This window comes from Gopherus evgoodei, chromosome 11 (assembly GCF_007399415.2).
Source record: "Gopherus evgoodei ecotype Sinaloan lineage chromosome 11, rGopEvg1_v1.p, whole genome shotgun sequence".
Classification (NCBI taxonomy): domain Eukaryota; kingdom Metazoa; phylum Chordata; order Testudines; family Testudinidae; genus Gopherus; species Gopherus evgoodei.
Window position 1 is genome coordinate 5,621,299 of NC_044332.1, and position 20,655 is coordinate 5,641,953.

At 42.3% G+C, this 20,655-nt stretch overlaps 1 protein-coding gene across 2 annotated transcripts in view; it reads right to left on the minus strand.

Annotated features, from left to right (window-relative positions):
- IQCA1 (IQ motif containing with AAA domain 1) overlaps positions 1–20,655 on the minus strand; it is a 155,990-nt gene that overhangs the window by 29,795 nt on the left and 105,540 nt on the right. Inside the window, exons 10-14 of one of the 2 annotated variants that reach the window (XM_030580166.1) lie at positions 18,411–18,517; positions 18,095–18,193; positions 8,082–8,140; positions 4,587–4,669; positions 1,104–1,211 (exon numbers count right to left, since the gene is read on the minus strand). In XM_030580166.1, coding sequence (XP_030436026.1) covers positions 1,104–1,211; positions 4,587–4,669; positions 8,082–8,140; positions 18,095–18,193; positions 18,411–18,517 — 456 coding nt within the window. The remainder of the gene's footprint in view (positions 1–1,103; positions 1,212–4,586; positions 4,670–8,081; positions 8,141–18,094; positions 18,194–18,410; positions 18,518–20,655) is intronic. The other variant, XM_030580167.1, reaches the window with a different exon arrangement.

The following is a 20,655-nucleotide window of genomic DNA, read 5'->3' on the forward strand; positions in this document are numbered from 1 at the left end:
GAGGACAAGCCCTTTGAGGGAAAGCTCTCGCTCCCTCTTTTCCAAATTCCCATTGTTGTAGGATGGGAAGAGTTTTCTGAATGACGCAGCCTTCTCCCCTTGGTGCAGTGGGCCCACCCTATATGCCTGTGCAGAGGGGGCTGGCACCATGGAATGCACACAGTGTGTTTCAGTGTGTACAGAGAGAGCAGCCTGAGTGCAAGGATTGCATTTGTCCCTGGTCTTTGTTAAAGGCACACAAAAGGCAGGGGTGGGGGAAGAGAAGGCTCCCTGCTCCTCTCCATCCCAACACCAAAACAAGAGCCAGAGTGGCAGAGAATGAGGCTGTTGCTGTTGGTCCTGCTTTGAGCAGGGGGTTGGACTAGATACCTCCTGAGGTCCCTTCCAACCCTGATATTCTATGATTCTACATAGAACTGAGTTGGTTGGCCAAGGACTTGCCTGTCCTCTGACAGAGGTCTCCCAAAAGTGAAAACATTATGAAAGGAAATTATAAATAGCACGTGCTATTTATGTAGTGCTTTATGTAGTAAGTATCTGATTGGCCTACAGTCCGCCTGTCAGTATAGAGAAAAATATTGGGCCAGACATTGTTTAAACTAAGTCTTGTTTCATATTAATAGTGGCTGGCATTTAAAACTACAAGGACATTTAAAAGTGCTCTCTTTCAGCTATCTGGCATCTACTCAGACTAATTCCTTAACTGCTCACCTTGCTTGGTGCCAAGTAACATTAGCCAGCTTGTAAAAGGTAAATTGCAACCTTAACCCTTCCCTTAACTTGATTGATTTTAATCACTGGAGCTTGTTTTAGCTATTATCTTTCCCATGTGATTTTCTTTATGTGCTGCCATTCACAAACTCTTAAAATGCAAACAGAGCTGGCAAAGAAATGCAATACCTGACAATAGCATGTTCATGTTCTTTTATACACTATAAAATGATATGTCCTTCACTCAGAATGCTTAATTGAAAAACAATTATACTGCAAAATGCTTTAGATTACAATCAATCAAGCACTGTCAAAGCTAGTAAAAATGTACATTACTGGCAGGAAGCAAACCATCATATTCTGCCCTTTAGTAATTTTTGCTGTGCTCTTACCTAATGGCAATATTCCATACAGTGCTATTAGCTGTCTGACATCTGTGAGAGAGGGCATTGGCTCTATATCTACCTGACGAAGTGTAGTCCCCAGATAGCTGTACTCGCCTGCAGGAGGAAGCATGGGCTTAATAAATGTGACACTGTATTGTTATAAAATGCATAATTCAAATAATGAAAAACTACCACGGAATACAAATTTTGCATGCTCTGAGCAAACCCAGTTCTGTCATGGGAAAGGACTCTGGTAGGGAATGTTGCTATATGGAATACAGGCCTAGAAGGAAAATGAAGTTAAGCACACATTCCTGTGCTGACTCTCCCTACTAAGCAGATTGTGGAGGGCATGCAGCAGAGAAATAAGTCTCAAATAACCTTTCAAAGAAACTTTGTGGTTCATAAAAGAATCATTACTGACACCATAAATCACATCAGTAGCAGAGAATTTGGGGAGTTGAGATGTCATATTTTTGGAATCACCAATGAACCAAGATGTATCTAAGGGATTTCAAAGAGGGGAAAATATATTGTTTAAAAGGTTACTTAATTTTTTGTCTGAATGCTGCCTGCCTCCATAATTCCCACCACATCTTAGTTAGTGGGGACACTCTGCACAGCAGTCTGTGTTCAGTTCAATGTTTGTTTTTTGCATTGCCCTCCTGCATACTGAAGCAGTCTAAAACAAGAGTCCTGCCTCATCTCGCTAGAGAGCTGTAATCACATATAGGACACAATAGGACAAAGATCCAGAAGGATGGGACACAAGCAAGAAAATTAATGCTATGTCTATGCTGGATCTGGAGGAGAATCTTCCAGCTTGAGTAGCTGCATGTTAGCTCGCGAAAAATAGCAGTGTAGCGATGGGATGGGCTAGTCGCACCAAGTACATACCTAGGGTTACAGACAAGATTGTACTCGTGAAGCTAAGACTACACTGCAAGCTGGAAATGTCACCTCCAGCTCAGACATACACTAATAGTGCAGGAAAAATACATTCACAAAGGATTCATTTCTTTAGCATAAATAACATGTTCTGTAACTAATCCCATTTTGTATTTCAGTGATGATAACTTACAAATAGGAAGGAAGAACATCCAGCTTATCTGGGATAGATGTAAAATTAGGTATAAAATGAGAGAGTTGAGAGATACAGTCATAGTTTGGGCAAGGAGATGGACAAGCACTGGCATAGCCTCTCCTCCCCCTTTGAGGGTAAAATTCATTTCAGGTTTTATCTTTTATTTAAGGAGAAATTAAAAGAACTGGCTAGAAATTAATCTTCAGAGATTTAATTAGAAGGCATCAAAGGGTTTAATTGCAACTGGCCATAAATCATGATGGATATTCTCTGACTAATTTAGATAAGGTCACCAAGGAAATTAGTTCAGCAATGTCGGTTTGTCATAGGGGCAGATGTTTCAGTACCTTTACTCACTGTGTGGCTTCTTGCACGGTTCTGCCCTTTGTCTTCTCGCCAAGAACCATGAGTGAGTGAGCAACCTTTCTAGGATTTCAGGATTCAGGGCTGAAGGGCACTCATTTATTTCTCTATGGGCTATAACTCTAACCTTGTAACTTTAAATGTTGCTTTTGATTTCATATCAAACCAAACATTTTAGGCCTCGCTCCTGGGAAATGCCAAGTACCATTTGCATCAATCTAGCAGTGCAAGTGGGACTCACAGCTGCCCTAAATGGAAAGCTGAGAATTCCCTGAAAATGAGAGAATCTTCTGCTGGGGCAGGATTGGCTTTGACAGCTCTATACCTCCCTCTGCCTACCCAGAGTAGGGGCTGAGTGGGGATGTGCTGGCTATGATCACTGTATTACAGTGATCCCCCACCCAGTGTAATGGCTCCTAGGAGGTCAGTGCTGCTTTTATGTAACTTAGAGCAGCCCTGAGGCTACTCTAAGCTATGACAGGAGCCAAACTGAGTCCTGGACAGCTTCAGGATCAAGGGATTACAAAGATGGCTCAAAGCCATCATTGCCCCCCTATCCAGCTCTCCAGTTGGTGTGGTAGAGGATTTAGTGCTGAGTGTTTTATTAAAGTTGTGAGAGGATGTTTGGATTTTTACAAAACTCTACCATGTTACCAGCCACTAACTATCCTATTGGCCAAGATGTTCTTTCAAAGTGTCTGTGATTGAAATGTCTGTCAGCCATAAATGACCTTGGAAAGGACAGCTGGTAGTGGTTGGGCGCGTGGAATAATAACGAAAAGCTTCCATTACTACTCACAGCACTCTATGCTCTTTAATGAGTATTCAATGAATAGAATACCAATACCAGCTCACTCTCTAGCGTGGGCAAGGACTCTGTTGGCAATAAATGCTGCTTTTAACAGTTTATAAAAACATGGCACTTACAGCTGATATGAGAGACTCCAGTTTTTCCTGCTGAGATATATACCATATTAATGGCCAGATGCACTGTACGGGCTAGATACCGACAAGCTCTTTAATTGTGGTCCTTTAAATGAGTGGGTCCTTCCCCTGATATACTGCAGCTTGTTCCATTTTAGGGAATGGCCCAAAACAATCAAAGGGTGTATCGAGCCAGTCTGCAACCTGTGAGATTATATTTCTTCTCTGAACACTAAGCCCACTATACTCAGATCTTTCTATGCTGCTTGAGGTTTTTTATCTGTGTATGTGAGTCTATATAATATTGGCTACTATTTTATTTTCTGGAAAATATTTTGGACACAATATAGGACACAATATAAAACACAAGCTCACTATGCCCTCCAGTTCCATTGTCTTGCCAATATTGCCTGCAGCTGCTTGAATGGTAACTGACATCTGACAGCTACTTGTGACAGCCTGAAATTCAGAATTTTCAAACGTGGGTACATAAAGCCAGTGCTTACCTCCATAGTTAGGCACTTCAACAGTACAAATTGTGGGCACTGAGCACCTCTGAAAATCAGGCTTCTTTTGATTTGGGTGCCTAACTTTAGACACTTGTCCTGGAATCTTATTGAAACTGTAACTGTATTTCATTTCATTCTTGACGTGGTTGGTCATAGTGATTAGTGAACCTTGGAAGGTTTGCATGTTTCATTAGCTAAAACATACAAACACTAGGATGTTCAAAGTCCAAACAGCTTTGAATTGGAAATCTGCTAGGAAAAGGTTTTCCTGAAATCTTGGTTATGTCTGGATTATAAATAACACGAGAGCAACTTCTTAAAATATTTTAGTACTTCTCTTTCTGGCACCTGGCAAATTCAGGAATGACAAAGTAATTGCATGCAAATATGTTTAAAAATGTAGAAAACAAGCCCACATTTCAAATCTTAAAAAAAGGGTTGAATTTATTCTGACTTGAGTTTTTGGTCTGTTGTTTCATTCAATCTATTTCATCCATCTTGGATCAGCAGCCAAACTGCTGTAACTGAAGTTCACTATGGATGAAACGTTCTCATAATATTCAAGATATTAGCTCTGATATGCAAGACATTAAAAAATGTATACATTACCAACATAATCAGAGAGTTTCACTGTCTTGGGCTTTATTAGTAATCCTTCTTCTACTAGTTCCTTGTACAGAGAATCAATGGTCCTACCGACAAGATACATAATTTCAGAAAATTCTAGAGATCTGCAAAAACAGTCAAATCTGTCGGTAACAAAACTGAATGGAACATTTACACATCTTTAGTTTTATAATATGCAATTTTTTACTGGGTGGTAAAATTGATTATCTCCTTCAATATTTAATCATTATTGACTTTTTCTGTCTCATCTATTATTTGTTCTCCTTCTCCGTTAAGTAATACTCCTACACTTTTATACCATATGATTTCTTATAGCAGTCATGACTACCTGTTTCCAGGTGATGATCACTGACTGCTGTTGTACTCATTCATTATCAATTACTGAGAAATTCTTTTAAAATCCTAATAACAGCACATATTATGCTTCTGCAATTAGTAATTAATTAATTTTCTGGAATTGATTCTGTTTTCAATGGACCAACTTCCACTCCTTTAAGAACATCACATACTTTATTATACTGGATAAACCGATAGTCCACCTAGCTTGGCATCCTCCCTGATGGGGGCCAGAGCCAAATGTTGTAGAGGCAGGTGGGAAAAAATCATGCCGTGGACAATTATGGAATAACATGCTCATTGAGGAAGTTTCTTCCTATCTCTTGTCAATTTGTGGGTGTCTTTTTGCCCTAAGAAGTGAGGATTTATATCCTTGAATTTTTTTTTCTCTCTTTTTTTTGGTATTCTGCTAAACTCGAGGCCTCCATGATATTTTGTGGCAATGAGATCTACAGATTAATTAAAATTGCTTGGAGGAAATAATTCTTTGTACATTATATAAATATATTCCTTCCATTTTTATTGAAGGTCATAGTCTTATATTTTGAGGGTACATAAGAATGCCTAACGTGACCTTCTTTAGATCTTTCATTATTTTGTATACCTTTAACATCTCTTACTCATCTCGCCTTCAAGCTAAACAGTTCCAATCTGTTGTGTCTCATAAGGAAGTCTTTCCATGCCTCTAATAATTTCAGTTACCAATCCTAACTGAGGCATTTCAGTACTACTAAAAGAATACAAATATTTAATAATAGGTATCAGTTGGCCAATAAAATCAATATACCTTTAATTTCATGTCTCGTGTGTTTACCAATAGACATTTCATTTAAAATTATGCCCACACAGTGCATAATTAATACATAAGCAGTAATAAGAAAAATGCAAAATTTAATGTGCCTACAACATTAATGCTGCCAGTCTGGTTCTTGTTTTCATAGCTGAATGTATAACGTGGTGATTTTTATGTTAGGTGTATATCACAAAATGTACAGCAGGTACAGCAGTGCTATCTTGTCCATGTTATAAGAGCCATAACTTCTGCATTTCCTGCCTTATTATTTTAAATGTGCAAATTTAATGATGCCTGAACTGCATCTCCTCCATGTGGAAGTGTGTTCTGCTCAGTCCCGTCTGTTGATTGAAGCCCCTCTGTTTCTCTACTGTGTAACAATACACAAAGATAGACATGAGCCCCTTTTGGCTATTTCTGAACTTTTACCCCTTTTCCTGAACAGCAAGCAGGAGCAATGCGTGAAACTTAAAGGCCAAAAAAACTATTATAACAAGCTAGCTACTACAAAGCATATAATATAGTATTAAAATAATAGTTACTAATAGCATAGTAGTATAGTAATTACATATTTTCTGAGTAAGCCTTGCCTGTTTGGTGTAGCACTCTGTCCCCCTCTAGAGGTGGATAGGTCAAATAGAGGTTGATTGTGCTTGCTACAGCCTTGGCTAAGAGGGCCGGGTGTTTTAGTTCAGGCAGTAGAGCCTCATGCATTCAGATCCAGAGGTCCCAAATTCAATCCTTGATGCTGCTGACCCACTCAGAGGCATCAGCATTACAGCTGTACAAGTATATGTTCATATATGTGTGTATAAAGTAAGTATCATTGTAAAAGTGAATATGCATTTAATTGATAGACCCTGGAGCTGCTATATCAGGTTTTCTCAAACTGGGGTTGTCGTTTGTGTAGGGAAAGCCTCTGGTGGGCTGGGCTGGTTTGTTTACCTGCTGCTTCTGCAGGTCTGGCTGATGTGGCTCCCACTAGCCGCGGTTCGCTGCTCCAGGCCAATGGGAGCTGCTGGAAGCAGTGTGGGCTGAGGGACATACTGTATGTCAGTATGAGAGGTCATCTTCCATACACTTCCATGAAATATTTCTTCAACCCTTACTTATTTGGCTTAAGAAATTTTTACATTTGAAACCCAAATAAGACACCATTCTTGATCGATTGTATTGCAGTAGTGCCCAAAGGGCCCAGTTGTGCTAAATCCTATACAAGTGAATAGGATTGGATCACAATACAAGGCACTTCTTTCCACCAGGTGCTGAGCATACTTGTCCCTACAGTGCTCTTGGCTCCTGCTCCCTTAGGAGTGCAATCTGTCCTTGTTCCACGCTGCTACTAGATAAACTGGTGCTTGTTGTTACATACAATACAAACCTATGCTGAGTTATCACAAGTGAAAAATGGGCAGATTATCAGTAGATGTATCATGTGAATGTTGAAAATGCAGGTATCAAAACATGGAATTTGCTCAATCCCCTCAAGGAAAATAAACTCTGCCCTCAGCACAGAAATATTTAACAAATTGTAAGGTGCCCTCAAGAATTTATGTTGGTCAGACAAGAAATAAGACTGATCTATGACATGTACTTGTTACGTGAGAAACAAAGGCTGCTTTATTGTGTATTTCACTAGGGCTGACTACAGCCTCTCTTCTCAGGGACTTTAAATTGGATGGAAAATCTGTAGACATCTGAGACTGCCAGGTGTTCCTGCATCTGCTGGTGAGGGGCTGGGGGAATAAAACTGCAAGGGGTTTCATTAAAGAATTGGGCCCAAGAGCCTGCAAGGACTTACACGCATGCTATGTTTATGCCTGAGGATTCCTATTGGCGTCAGTGAAGTCTGGCTGTTGAAGTACGTGAGTAAGTCTTTACAGGATTAAAGCCTTGGCTTTTACAAACTACTGAAAACAGTATAGTTAAAGGGAAACGCACCCAGCATGGGTCATTACTGTACAGCGTAAACCATCAAAGCACCATTTGTCTTGTAATGGGTAGCACTACAAACCTATTGGTCAAGAGGCGATGTGGCATTTACTGACAACACAGAAACGGATTTTACTTTGAAAGATTTCAGAGACTAAAATGAACATTTTGCAAATTCATGATGGATTTGTTTTATTTTCTAGACATCTGTAGATATTTATAGCTGTTTGTTTGTTGTAGGGCTCTTCATGAGTGTGAGGCTGCTGGCACTGGTAAGTTGAAATGTAAACCTACCAGTTATGACACTGTCCTTTTGTAATTAAACAAAACAAAAAGGGTTTGGCAGTGTGGCAAATATAAAGGATACATAATTTCATCATTCTGTAACTCTTAGACTGAACGGGTGCATTCCTTACCTGTTGGGAGTCAAATCTTTCTCCTTCTTTTTCTTCTTCTTCTTCCCTTTTTTCTTTTTCTGAGGACCATAAATGTAGACAGCAATTAATGACATAAGTAGTAGGGCTGTAGAATTGAAATTGGAATGGAGATGAAGGCCAAAGCTTGCTGATCCAACTTTAATAATGGAAAAATACAAATGCTGAAGTATTTAGGCTTATCTATGTACTTTTATGTGGTCCTCACCACTATAGTACCTGAGGAATAGATTGTATCCATGCAGCACTCTGTGAGATAGGGAAGTACTATTCCTATTTACAGATGAGAAACTGAGGCACAAGGGAGACTAAGGCCTGGTCTACACTACGCATTTAAACCGATTTTAGCAGCATTAAACCGATTTAACGCTGTACCGGCCACACTACGAGGCCCTTTATATCGATATAAAGGGCTCTTTAAATTGGTTTCTGTACTCCATCCCGCTGAGAGGAGTAGCGCTGAAATCGGTATTACCATATCGGATTAAGGTTAGTGTGGCCGCAAATCGATGGTATTGGCCTCCGGGCAGTATCCCACAGTGCACCACTGTGACCGCTCTGGACAGCAATCTGAACTCGGATGCAGTGGCCAGGTAAACAGGAAAAGCCCCGCGAACTTTTGAATTTCATTTCCTGTTTGCCCAGCGTGGAGCTCTGATCAGCATGGGTGGCAATGCAGTCCCAAATCCAAAAAGAGCTCCAGCATGGACTGTACGGGAGATACTGAATCTGATCGCTGTATGGGGAGACAAATCTGTTCCATCAGAGCTCCGTTACAGAAGACGAAATGCCAAAGCATTTGAAAAAAATCTCCAGGCTACACCGTGTTGCATGACAAGCGTAACGGAAAGCCAAAGAATCAAATGGACGCTCAGGGAGGGAGGGGGTACTGAGAACTCCAGCTATCCCACAGTCCACAGCAGTCTCCGAAAAATATTTACATTCTTGGCTGAGCTCCCAATGCCTGTAGGTTCAAACACACTGTCCGGCGTGGTTCAGGGTATAGCTTGACAATTTACTCCCTCCGCCCCCGTGTGAAAGAAAAGGGAAAAAAATCATTTCTTGACTTCTTTGAATGTCACCCTATGTCTACTGAATGCTGCTGGTAGACGTGATGCTGCGGCAGTGAAGAGCAGTATCCGCTCCTCTTCCCTCCCTAGTGGCAGATGGTGCATTAGGACTGCTAGCCGTCCTTGTCATGAGCCTGTGAGTGCTCCTGGCTGGCCTCAGGTGAGGCTGGCCAGGGGCGCCTGGGTAAAAATAGGAATGACTCCCGGTCATTCCCAGTAGGTGGTACAGAACGCCTGGTAACTGTCTTCATCATAGCAACTGGGGGCTGAGCTCCATCAGCCCCCTCCCTTTAATGTGTAAAGAAAAGATTCTGTATTGCCTGGACTATCATAGCAGCGGCAGGCTGGGCTCCTCTCCCCTGCACTGCTTAATGTTCTGCTTTGACTGTCATAGCACCGGGAGGCTGCCTCCCCCTCATTTTATCTCACTAACAAGTCACTGTTTCTTATTCCTGCATTCTTTATAACTTCATGGCACAAATGGGGGGGACACTGCCACGGTAGGTTGGGGGAGGAGGGAAGCAACGGGTGGGGTTGTTGCAGGGGCACCCCCATGAATGGCATGTAGCTCATCATTTCTGCGGGATCTGACATGAAACAGCTGTGCTCTCTGATACACTGCTTCTCTAGTACACTTGCCCCATATTCTAGGCAGGACTGACTCTATTTTTAGAAACCATAAAGGAGGAATTGACTCAAGGAGTCATTCCCAGTTTTGCCTTTGCGCCCCCGGCCAACCTCAGCCAGGGGCACCCATGATAGCAGCAGACAGTACAGAACGACAGATAACCGTCATCTTACTGCCAATTTACAATGGCAGTAGACGGTACAGAACGACTGATAACCGTCTCTGCTGTCATGCAAAAGGAAATGAATGATGCTGTGTAGCGCTGCAGTAACGCCTCTGTTAGCAACATCCAGTAGACATACGGTGACAGTAAAAAAAAAAAAAAAAGCTGAACGGGCTCCATGGTTGCCGTGCTATGGCGTGTGCCAGGGCAATCCAGGGAAAAAGGGCGTGAAATGATTGTCTGCCGTTGTTTTCCTGGAGGAAGGAATGAGTGACGACATTTATCCAGAACCACCCGCGACAATGATTTTTGCCCCATCAGGCACTGGGATCTCAACCCAGAATTCCAAGGGGTGGGGGAGACTGCGGGAACTATGGGATAGCTACAGAATAGCTACCCACAGTGCAATGCTCCGGAAATCGACGCTAGCCTCGGACCATGGACGCACACCGCCGAATTAATGTGCTTAGTGTGGCCGCGTGCACTCGACTTTATACAATGTTTTACAAAACCGATTTATGTAAAATCGGAATAATCCTGTAGTGTAGACGTACCCAAAGTGACTTGCCTCAGGTACCATAGGATGGCTGTGGCTGAGCCAGGAATTGAATCCAAGTCTCCTGAGTCCCAGACTAGTGCCCTAACCATTAATCTCCTTCCTACCTCCTCAGGGAAGAAGTAGCATGAGGTCAGGATAACTAGAGCAGGTCTTCTCTTGGGATTTTCTCCACAGTAACTGAAGGATTACGAGAAGACTACATATTGTGCAAATGGTTTCCTCACACATTGCAAAACCCCATGGAAAACAAATAAACACAAGGGTGGGAATCTCATATGCTAGTACTCTCCATAGTCATTAGAAGTCACTGGACACAAATCTACTTATGGATTTCAACACAACAATTAACTAAGGACAGCGCCTGGTTAATCCATGTGTGTAACACACAGTGAAGTTAGAGCTTGGTGTAGCAGGCCCAGTCCAGCGAAGAACTTAAGCATGAGCTAATGGGATTGATCATGCTCTGGTCAATAGACTACTCCACACATTAAAAGCCAGGCATGAGCATAAATGATTAGTTTCCTCAGCCCTTGGGAAGAAGAGACTATATAACCTCCTACTCATGCATTTATTTATTATTTTATTCAATTATTCACAAACCCTTATGCAGTGCTCCAGGGGTTGCACATTTAAAATAAAAGCCTATCAAGCTATCTGGAAAAGGCTATTGTTCCTGGAGTAAATCAGCACTGATTAGAAATGAATCAATCATAACTGTCTAAAGTATGATCCGGTCATTAGAAAATCTACTGCTCATATAATCGGTTACTGTTCATAATACAATGTAAATAATGTAGATAAATCCAGAGTTATATAGATAAGAGAAAGCTAATATTTTTAATGGCCCTGCATTAGAATAATACAAACATGTCCAAATATGCAGAACTATACCACAGACTTCTTTATGTAAATAGTCCTAGCAGTATGTGGTGGTTTATAGGACAAGAAACATGTTCTACGTTGCACAAACATCTTTAGTGATGGCGTCAGAAAAGTATGTTTCACACTATAGTAGCAAGTGGGAGATTGCAGAGATACTGGCTCTAATGCAAGGGTGGGCAAACTTTTTGGCCTGAGGGCTACATCAGGGTTTCAAAACTGTCCAGAGAGCTGGGTAGGGAAGGCTGTGCCTCCCCAAACAGCCTGGCCCCTTCCCCCTCCCACTTTACGCCCCCTGACTGCCCCCCTCAGAGCCCCTGACCCATCCAACCCCCCTACTCAGGGACAGTTCCAGGCCCCAGCACGCCAAGCACGTGCTTGGGGTGGCATGCCACGGGGAGTGCTCTGCCGGCCGCCGGGAGGGTGGCAGGCAGGCAGCCTCCTGCAGGTATGCCTGTGGAGGGTCTGCTGGTCCTACGGATCTGGTGGACCTCCCACAGGCATGCCTGTGGAGGGTCTGCTGGTCACGTGGCTTCGGTGGAGCCGCGGGACCAGTGGACCCTCTGCAGGCATGCCTGTGGGAGGTCCACCGAAGCCGAGGGACCGGCAACCAGCAGAGCGCCCCCTGCGGCATGCTGCCGTGCTTGGGGCGGCCAAATGTCTAGAGCCGCTCCTGACCACTCCCTCATGGGCCCCCAGGCCCCTAACTGCCCCCCCGGGACTCCACCCCCTATCCAGATGGGCAGCTGCACTGCCCAGCCAGAGCCAGCCATGCCACCGTGCAGTCTAGAGCACCGGGGCAGGCCGGTGGCTCTTGCAGCCGCACTGCCTGGCAGGAGCTTGCAGCCCCTCTGCCCAGAGCACTAGCGGCTTGGCAAGCTGAGGCTGTGGGGGAGGCAGTACAGTGGGGGAGAGGCCGGGGGCTAGCCTCCCCAGCTGGAAACTCAAGGGCCGGGCAGAATGGTCCCACGGGCCAGTTGTGGCCCGTGGGCCAAAGTTTGCCCACGTCTGCTCTAGCAGGGTATTGCCAGTACTTCTCTAGCATTGTTTCTTTATATTTTTTTAGGAAGTTGTAAGAAGTTATAACATCATGGGGACTTATTGGGAAGGTAAGATTTTTTTTCTTTATAAAGACACGGAACATATGCTGAATTTATTGGCCAACTTGTAATTTCTTCAGGGCATTTTCACCAGTAAACTAACTCAAAAGCTTAAAAAAATGTTATATGTAAAAAAATATATTTTCCTAATTGACACCAGTGTTTCTGGGAAATTGGGCAAGCACTGAGATAAGAGGAAATGTGAATTTTAAACCGTGGCTTTCCTACAAAATGTATCTTACTGACAGTTGCTTTTACTATATAGTAAATGTAAACAGGTTGATCAGTTATGAAAACCTATTTGATTTTTACCTTTAAATGTGTCCATCTATTCCATCCCCTAACCCATTTATTCGTGGTTATTTTGCACTTTCTTGCATATCCTCTACTGTATAAGAAACTGCATTTAGTTCTGGTTGAATTAATAGTACCTCGTCTCCATTCCTAAGTGGGGTGTGCACAGGGTCTTGTCTCTTTAATGTGTGATCACTAAGCGGGTTTTGAGCAGTTCAGGTGTTGCTGTAAGCATACACAGAATCAGTTTGCAGCAGGATTCTAGAGCACAATCTTGTAGACACTTTCCCTGCAAGTCAAAATTGCATTGACCATTTCCACTTCATTTGCAATTGTACAAGGTACCTGCCTCAGGTACATCAATTGCTTATGTAGACAAGTAGCATGGAGAAAGTACTTCATGCTTTTTTTTATATTTTTAGCTCTTTTAAGTGCAGTTCAGGCCTGGAAACCATGTAACCAGCTTTCTCTGAACCATTTGCAAGTGTTTCATGGACTGCAGCTGGTCCCTAAATGGCAGGTGAAGAAGCTTTTGCTTCTCATGGAGGGCAGCATGGGAACATGCTCACCAACGTATTTGTGCCATGTCATATTACATTAACTCTCAGGGGACATTAGAGAAGAAGACAACTTTTTAAAAAACGATAGAAGCAGCTTCTGAAACTAATCACAGCAGCTAATGTATCTCCTCTACAGATTGCAAATCATACAGCAATGGCCTTGTGCTGCTGCACATTTCCGTAAGCAGTGCAGGGAACCGTGTCTTCACAGCACTGTACCGAAGCACTGAGTATCCTAAGGCTATGTCGACACTGCCCCCCAGTTCAGACTACAGGGCTGCACACCAGAGTGCTGTAACTCCCTTGTGTAGACGCTGCCAGTGCGAACGGAAAGGTCCCTAGTTTGTACGATGTAGTCCAGTCTGAAGGAGGGTTACATTAATGGGAACTATGAACCTTTTTGTTCATGCCCACAGTGACCACACTGGGCAGTTACAGTGCAGCACTTTGGTGTGCACTACTGTTCACACCCCGATAGCCAGAATTGCAAGACAAGCCCTTGGATGCCTCTCCAGGCTTTCTGGCTAATGCTGCTGTGGTGTGCTGCCACTCAATGTGTTATGTCAGAGATCAGTTATGAAACCCTTTTATATTGGAACTATGATGCAAGTAACACATGCACACACAATCTGAGCCATTTTCTTTCCTTAAAGTTCACATTAGTTTCTTGCTCATTTTTCCCAATCTTTGCTCAATTAATTTGTGACCAATCGACTAAGAGTGCCTAGAGAACATGACTTGCGAGGCATAAATGTCCCTGAAATAAAAAACCCAAGGGGAGAAGGCAAAGCCAGGACTTGTGTATGCAGCAAGTGCGCTATGTCGGTGTAGAGGGCCAGATTCTGATACCCTTATTCGCACTGAATAGCGCCTTCTTCCATGGCAGTCCAAGTGACTATTGAGCAATTTCTAAATCTTGCCACTTTTTCTTCACAATATCTCTAAAATCCTGCTTTTCTCTTCTGCCCATGCAGCCAAGGCCCTCATTATTACTGCAACCTCCTCTTTTCTGGGCTTGACTGGCACACTTCAAGTCTATGTAGCATGGATTTTCAATGTCACTTCTGAAAATTGTACCCCTCGTAAAAGTCTTCAGATTACTAAGGCAATTAAATAGGATGGGGCTGTTAGAATCCTAATAATGTTGACTCTTGCCTTCATTCCCAGCCTGCACCATCCACCAGTAGGCTCTTCTGTATGCATGAGGCAAATTCCCTGATGCAGTTAAAACTGACAGTATCTTCCTTTAAATCCATCCTTAAAATTCACTTCTCCCTGCTGCTTACAAACCTTGTCTGCTCATTATGGTTGCACAGGTGACAAGGTGTGACTATGCCTCTTTTCCACTTCTACAGTCAATTAAAAATAACCCTCAATCTATTTAACTACCAAGCTGGATCAATTCTTCAAAAGATTCATTTGCTTCAGTGTTGCATTCTCATCTCTATCCTCTGCCTGTTGATGTGTCTAGCTTGTAAGCCCTACAGGGGCCCAAGAATGATGTCTCTTCAGTGTTTGTACAGGGCCTGCAATCCTTATGAGAACTTTTGGCTATTACTTTAGTATAAATATTTAACAGTAATAAAATATTTTAAAGGGACTCTTATGGAGTAAGGCGCTGTTTAGCCTAAGTAAGGGTATCTGAGTCTGGCCCAGAATAAGAAGTGATTTGGCTTCTTACCCATCATGCCTGGCTGATTGATGTATTTTCATCAAAGCCTAATGGCTAATATTCCAAAATCTAATCCGCCTGCCCTTTGAGTGTGAGGCAGCAGGTGAATATTTAGGGTCCTTCTAAAACTATTGGGCCAAATGAAACTCTGGTGTAACTCCACCGATGGGATAAAATGGCCTGTTATCTTCCGAGGGAATGTAAGTGATTTTGCTGATTTTTTTTTTAGACTGTTAAATGGTATTTAAAAGTCCTGAAATCAAAGGCAAGGCTCTGCTTGGAGGTAAACTGTGTGAAGTAGGAGGGCTAACAGCTTCCTTCTGGATTTTAATGGGATGTCTGAAAGAATCCAACTTGTAAAATCCAAGGTCCCGTTTAAGGAAAAAAATTTATATTCATCTAAACAGTTTTGCAGGGAGAAACAGTCCGTTTCCTTACAATGGGCTTCCTAAGAGTTTAATCTCAATGGTGCTTACACATCTCAACGCATGTCAAGCTGAGCTGCCTCAGAAAAGGGAATTCTGGGAAAGATGTATATCAGGAGTGTTTCCTGATGGATTGAGAGATTTCCTTTTTCTAATTCTTAGCATTTTTTTTTTTTACCTGTGACTACTTATTCTAATGTGCCACTATGGAGACTGCAATGGTGCTTTTGACCCGCACATCAATTCCTAGTGTGTATATTTCCTAGGACCAAAGAGGAACAGCACTAAGATCTGCGGGCTTGCTGTGAATGGCAGTTGCAAAGCAAATAGAAAAAAAATCTTTCTAAAAGCAAAACAGCCTCATGGAAATGGAGCATGCCCCAATGAAAGAACATGAACTCTGCTTTTAAATATTCAGCTTGACAAGACATTATGCTCACTGCCAACTTCGCACTGGTAACTGGACATAGAAACAAGGGTCTGTCTCTATAGTAATTGTCTTGGGAATGCTGTTTCCAAGGCAGGTTAACCCCCTTGAAAAATTTGTTTTACATCTGGCATCACTTAGTCTTCACTGGCACCATGAAATCTAGAAACATACCCTAGTTTGTATCACCTGCTCCAGAGGCCCTGGCTCTCTCGAAAAAGCGCTGGATAGGTCTGCCAACCGTGGCCCTTGATCAGACAGAAGGGTTACTATTGAATAATTAAGTACTCTTCATCAGTGAGTTGGCAAGCTGCTTCCTAACTGCTCCTAGTCTACATTATGCACATTATAGAAATCCAAATTCTCAAAAATGCAGTCTAAGGTCCATAGGCCTCACAACAGTGACTCAGTGTGTATGAACTGGGGGATATTGTGTACACAAATGAGATCAGAGGTGTCTTAACTGCCATGTGTGCATGCAACTATCCATTTTGTGTGCTGAATCACTGTAACTTCACATGCATTTTTGTGCATTGCTTCCTTCTCTTCAAAATTACCCTGACATTATTTTAATTGAGTTCATATAGTATTCATAGATCAATTTTCAAAGATGCCTCAACCTAGATTTATTTAATTGTCCTTGTAATTTTTTTTGTCAGGCGCAAAGAGCTTTCTAAATTTCCAAAAGGGCTGAGATCTTACTAGAAGTACTGCAGATGAAGGTATTGGCATGCACAAACAAGTCCAAGAGTGAAACTTCAGCACAAGATTAGAGTTTGCTATTTGCCTTCAGCGTTTTAAATTGAAATGCTGATTCCACCTGTAAATGCTGAATGCCTGCTGTACAGATGTTGTTTGGAATGTAAATCATTCTGTAAAATAAAAATGCACATGCAATTCAAAGGAATATGCTGTTGTGAAGTTCTCTGCATGCTGTAATGCTGTGAAACTAGATGTCAACACTATAGGTCAGCACTCAAGTTGTGCTAGAACACTTCAGAATGCTGTTCTGGTACTTTTTTAGGAGCTGGAATGGTGTTCTGGCACTTCCCTTGGGTCTGGGCCAGGCAGCATCTTTCCCTACTCAGCTGCAGTATGTCAGGCCATCTGGTGCCATTGGCAGGCCCAAACAAGGGGTGCTGGACAGTGGGTCAGTGGAAGGAGCTGGGGACACTACAGCCAGGAGCGGGCAAAGGAGCATAGAAGTGAGGTGGGAGATGTCGGGAGTCAAGTAGCAGGGCCATTCAGACAGCAGAATCCCCCATAGGGAGCAGGAGTCAGGCACAGCTAGGAGAGGTGGGAGCAGGACAACGGCAGGGAATCAATCTCCTGCTCCACTGGACCTGGACCTCTCCCAGCTCCCCCACTGCCTTCATCCTAGCTCCCCCTGCTCCCTCCTGGGGCCTCCCACTGCTCTGCATTCCAGCACTTATTTTTTTAGGACTCCAGCACGGCTATATTTGCTGCGTTTTAATGGGTCAAATACACTAAAGTAATTTATGCTGCTAACTTATTTCCTTTTCCTAAATAAATGTGGTTTAATTGCATTAAATTCTTCAATGCTGAGCAGAATATATTTAAATAATATTTACTAAAATGCACACATTTGTGTGTCAGTCAGTTCAGATACTTGAATAATTAGACCAAGATTTGCAAAAGTGACTAGTGATTTTGGTTGTCTTGGTTTTTGGGTGTCCATTTGGAGACAACTTAAAGGGACCTGCTTTCTGAATGGAGGAGACTCAGTCCATGGAAAATCTACTAGCTCCCAGTCCCATGCCTTAATTACAAGACCATCATATTAACCTGGATCAATCAGACTCACAATATATGGTCTGATTTTCAAAAGTGAAGAGCACCCTCCACTTCTGTTGGCTTCAGCTGGAGCTGTGGTTTCAGCGTACTCTTAAAAATCAGATCAATATTGTGGGGTTGTTCCCTCAGAATGGTTTGCCTGGCCCTAAAATATAAATTAAAATAAAAGTGTAAGGATTGGTCAACATTGAAATCTAAAAAAACTACAAAGAACCCAAAACAAAGCTGCCTAAGAAATCAGCTTACATGTAAGGTGGTTTTGACCTCTTGTGATCCAAGATTCACTTAAAAACTCACAGAAGGAGTATCGCTATTGACTTTAATGGGGGTAGGATTTCTTCCTTGGTATTTAGGGGTAGAGAATTGTGATGCATGCTGGCTTCCCATCCTTTGCTGCACTCACCTTCTTTCCACCTTTTTTACCCTTTTTCCGTTTTTTGTCCTTCTCTCTGTCCACTGCCAGTTTCAGATTCTTCAATTCCTGTCGCATCAGCTCATCAACCTATTCAGACAGGCACAAGGTTGAATTTTTTCCTTAGTTTTTCCATGCTGCAGCCATGCACCTGAAATCACTCTGTAGACAAATATTCAGCCAAACATTTAAGGAAAAGACTGGATAGGGCAAGGTCTAGATGTCAGAGCCAGGTCTTACAACCATAGAGAAACCCATGCCGGCAATAACCATTCTTATAAATGTCCTATTGTTGTTGTAAGCACACCTGCACTCTGATCTCCTCCTCCACTTCTTTCCGCTTCTCCTCTTTGATCAATTCTGGGTCATACTCCTGGAGGAAATTCCATCGCTCATCTCTGTTCTGCCAAATGTCTGTTATCCAAAAGCAAAGAAAAGGGGCAAAAAGTTAGAGGAGGCATTGGTTTTTTAGATGTTGTTGAAAAAAACCAGGGTAGTTGAAATCATTATTAATTATATGTAAGTAGCAGACCCTAGAAACCCCAAGCAAGATCAGAGCACTATGTGCTAGGTTATGTGAAACTCAAGGTTAACCTTTTTTGCCTTGTATTGTAGTTTGGTATTGGATTTCAGGGGGCCAGTAATGGATATCGAGGTTGTCACTTAGAAGTTGCAAGTCCTAATCGCTAGAGCATCATTGCTTGTGTTTTTCACTTGCAACCTTAAGGAGTAATGATATAAAATGAGTTTGATCATGTCACTGTACTTTGGAATCCCTTCACTGACTCCCTCTTACTTACTGTATCAAGTTTTAAACTGTAGTCATGGGGAAGTCACAAATATCTCCTACCCAAGGAGCCTACAGTCTAAAAGACGGACACAAAAAAGATAAGGCAAGCTGTGGGACCAGAGGCATGGGTTAATTTAAAACATTAACTCCTCATCATCCTCATTCTCCCTTGCCCGGTTATATAATACAAAGTTGCATTAAATACAATAGAATGAGAGGGCATTTGACTGATGTGGGATAACATTTGTGCCTCACAGGCTATGTTTACACTGCCGTGGTAAGTCGACCTATGCTATGCAACTCCAGCTATGTGAATGATGTAGCTGGAATCGATGTACCTTAGGTTGAGTTACCATGGGGTCTACACCATGGGGGGTTGATGGGAGAAAATCTCCCGTCGACTTACCTTACTCTTCTTGTTGGGAGCAGAGTAGAGAGGTCAACTGGAGAGCGATCTGCTGTCAATTTGGCAGGTCTTTACTAGACCCACTAAATCGACTGCCGGTGGATTGATCTCAGAGCCTTGATCCCCTCTGTAGTGTAGACCTGCCCAGAGAAGAAGTGAGTTTTGGGAGTAATTTGAATGACGATGAGGTGTGGGCCTGGACCACTGGCTTGGGAAGCCATTCCATACATAAGGGACAGCACAGACAAAGGCATGAAGATGGGAGTGTGAGATGGAGGGGGCAGTGAGGCTAGCATCATTGGTGGGGCAAAGGGGAACAAGATAAAAATAGGATCCAGCATATACAGGTACGGCAGAGCTATGCAGAACTTTGAAGGTGAGGGCAAGAAGTTTAAACGTCATATAGTAAGCAAGGGGGAGGCAGTGGAGGGATTCCAAAAAAGAGTCATGTAGTCCAATGGACATTACATCATTACTTTTTAATGTTGCATGGGACAAACACAAGAAATAAACAACTACATTTGAGGGAGGGAAAGCGAGAAGAGCAAGTCTATGGCAAAATTTCTTTTTATAATAAAGTACCTAATGATTTTACTTTGTGAATATTTTTAATGAAAACTACCTTTTGTTTTCCAGAAAAGTAAACTGAAATTTGGAAAGCCCTGTATTCGTTTGAATACTGTGGTATGAACAAAGGACACAATTTTAACAAGGGAAACTCCTCATCCCCTCTTTCAATAGATTGAATTAATTTTAAAAGGACAACTCCATACCTTGAGTTTCCCTACATTCCACACCCTGATAATATCTTTATAATGACAGCTGATCTCCAGCAGTATGCACTGATTCAATTTCCAGATGATTTAAAATTAGTTTTCTACCTTAAAACATAGACTCCATTATGAAGCTGTTTTTCATGGGCTACTTTTTTCACTAAGACACTATAAACTGAGAAAGGTATTCATAGCACCCACAGGAGATCATGCAAGGTTTATTCTAGTTAATATAATACACGCTGCTATCTACTGCTTCTGAGAATTCTCTTGGATTCCAATTATGTGCAAAGTTTCTGTGGTTTTACACACAGGGAATAGTTTTTGCAGGTGAAGAGTCCTAATTTTATAACTAAAAATGGTAATGATTAAGGATGACAGTGGATTTTTGGTAACGAGGAAAGGAACAAAAAGGTATAGACGTCAATTTCTTGAAATGACTCCAGGCCTGTCAAGTAACATGACAGATGCCACATAATATTTCAACAGGAAAGGTTGACTTGCCCTAGTTAGAAGGCACGTCCCCCAGGGTTACCCTAGTTTGGAATTTCAGCCTTGGGGAAAGAAGATATTACATAGAAGA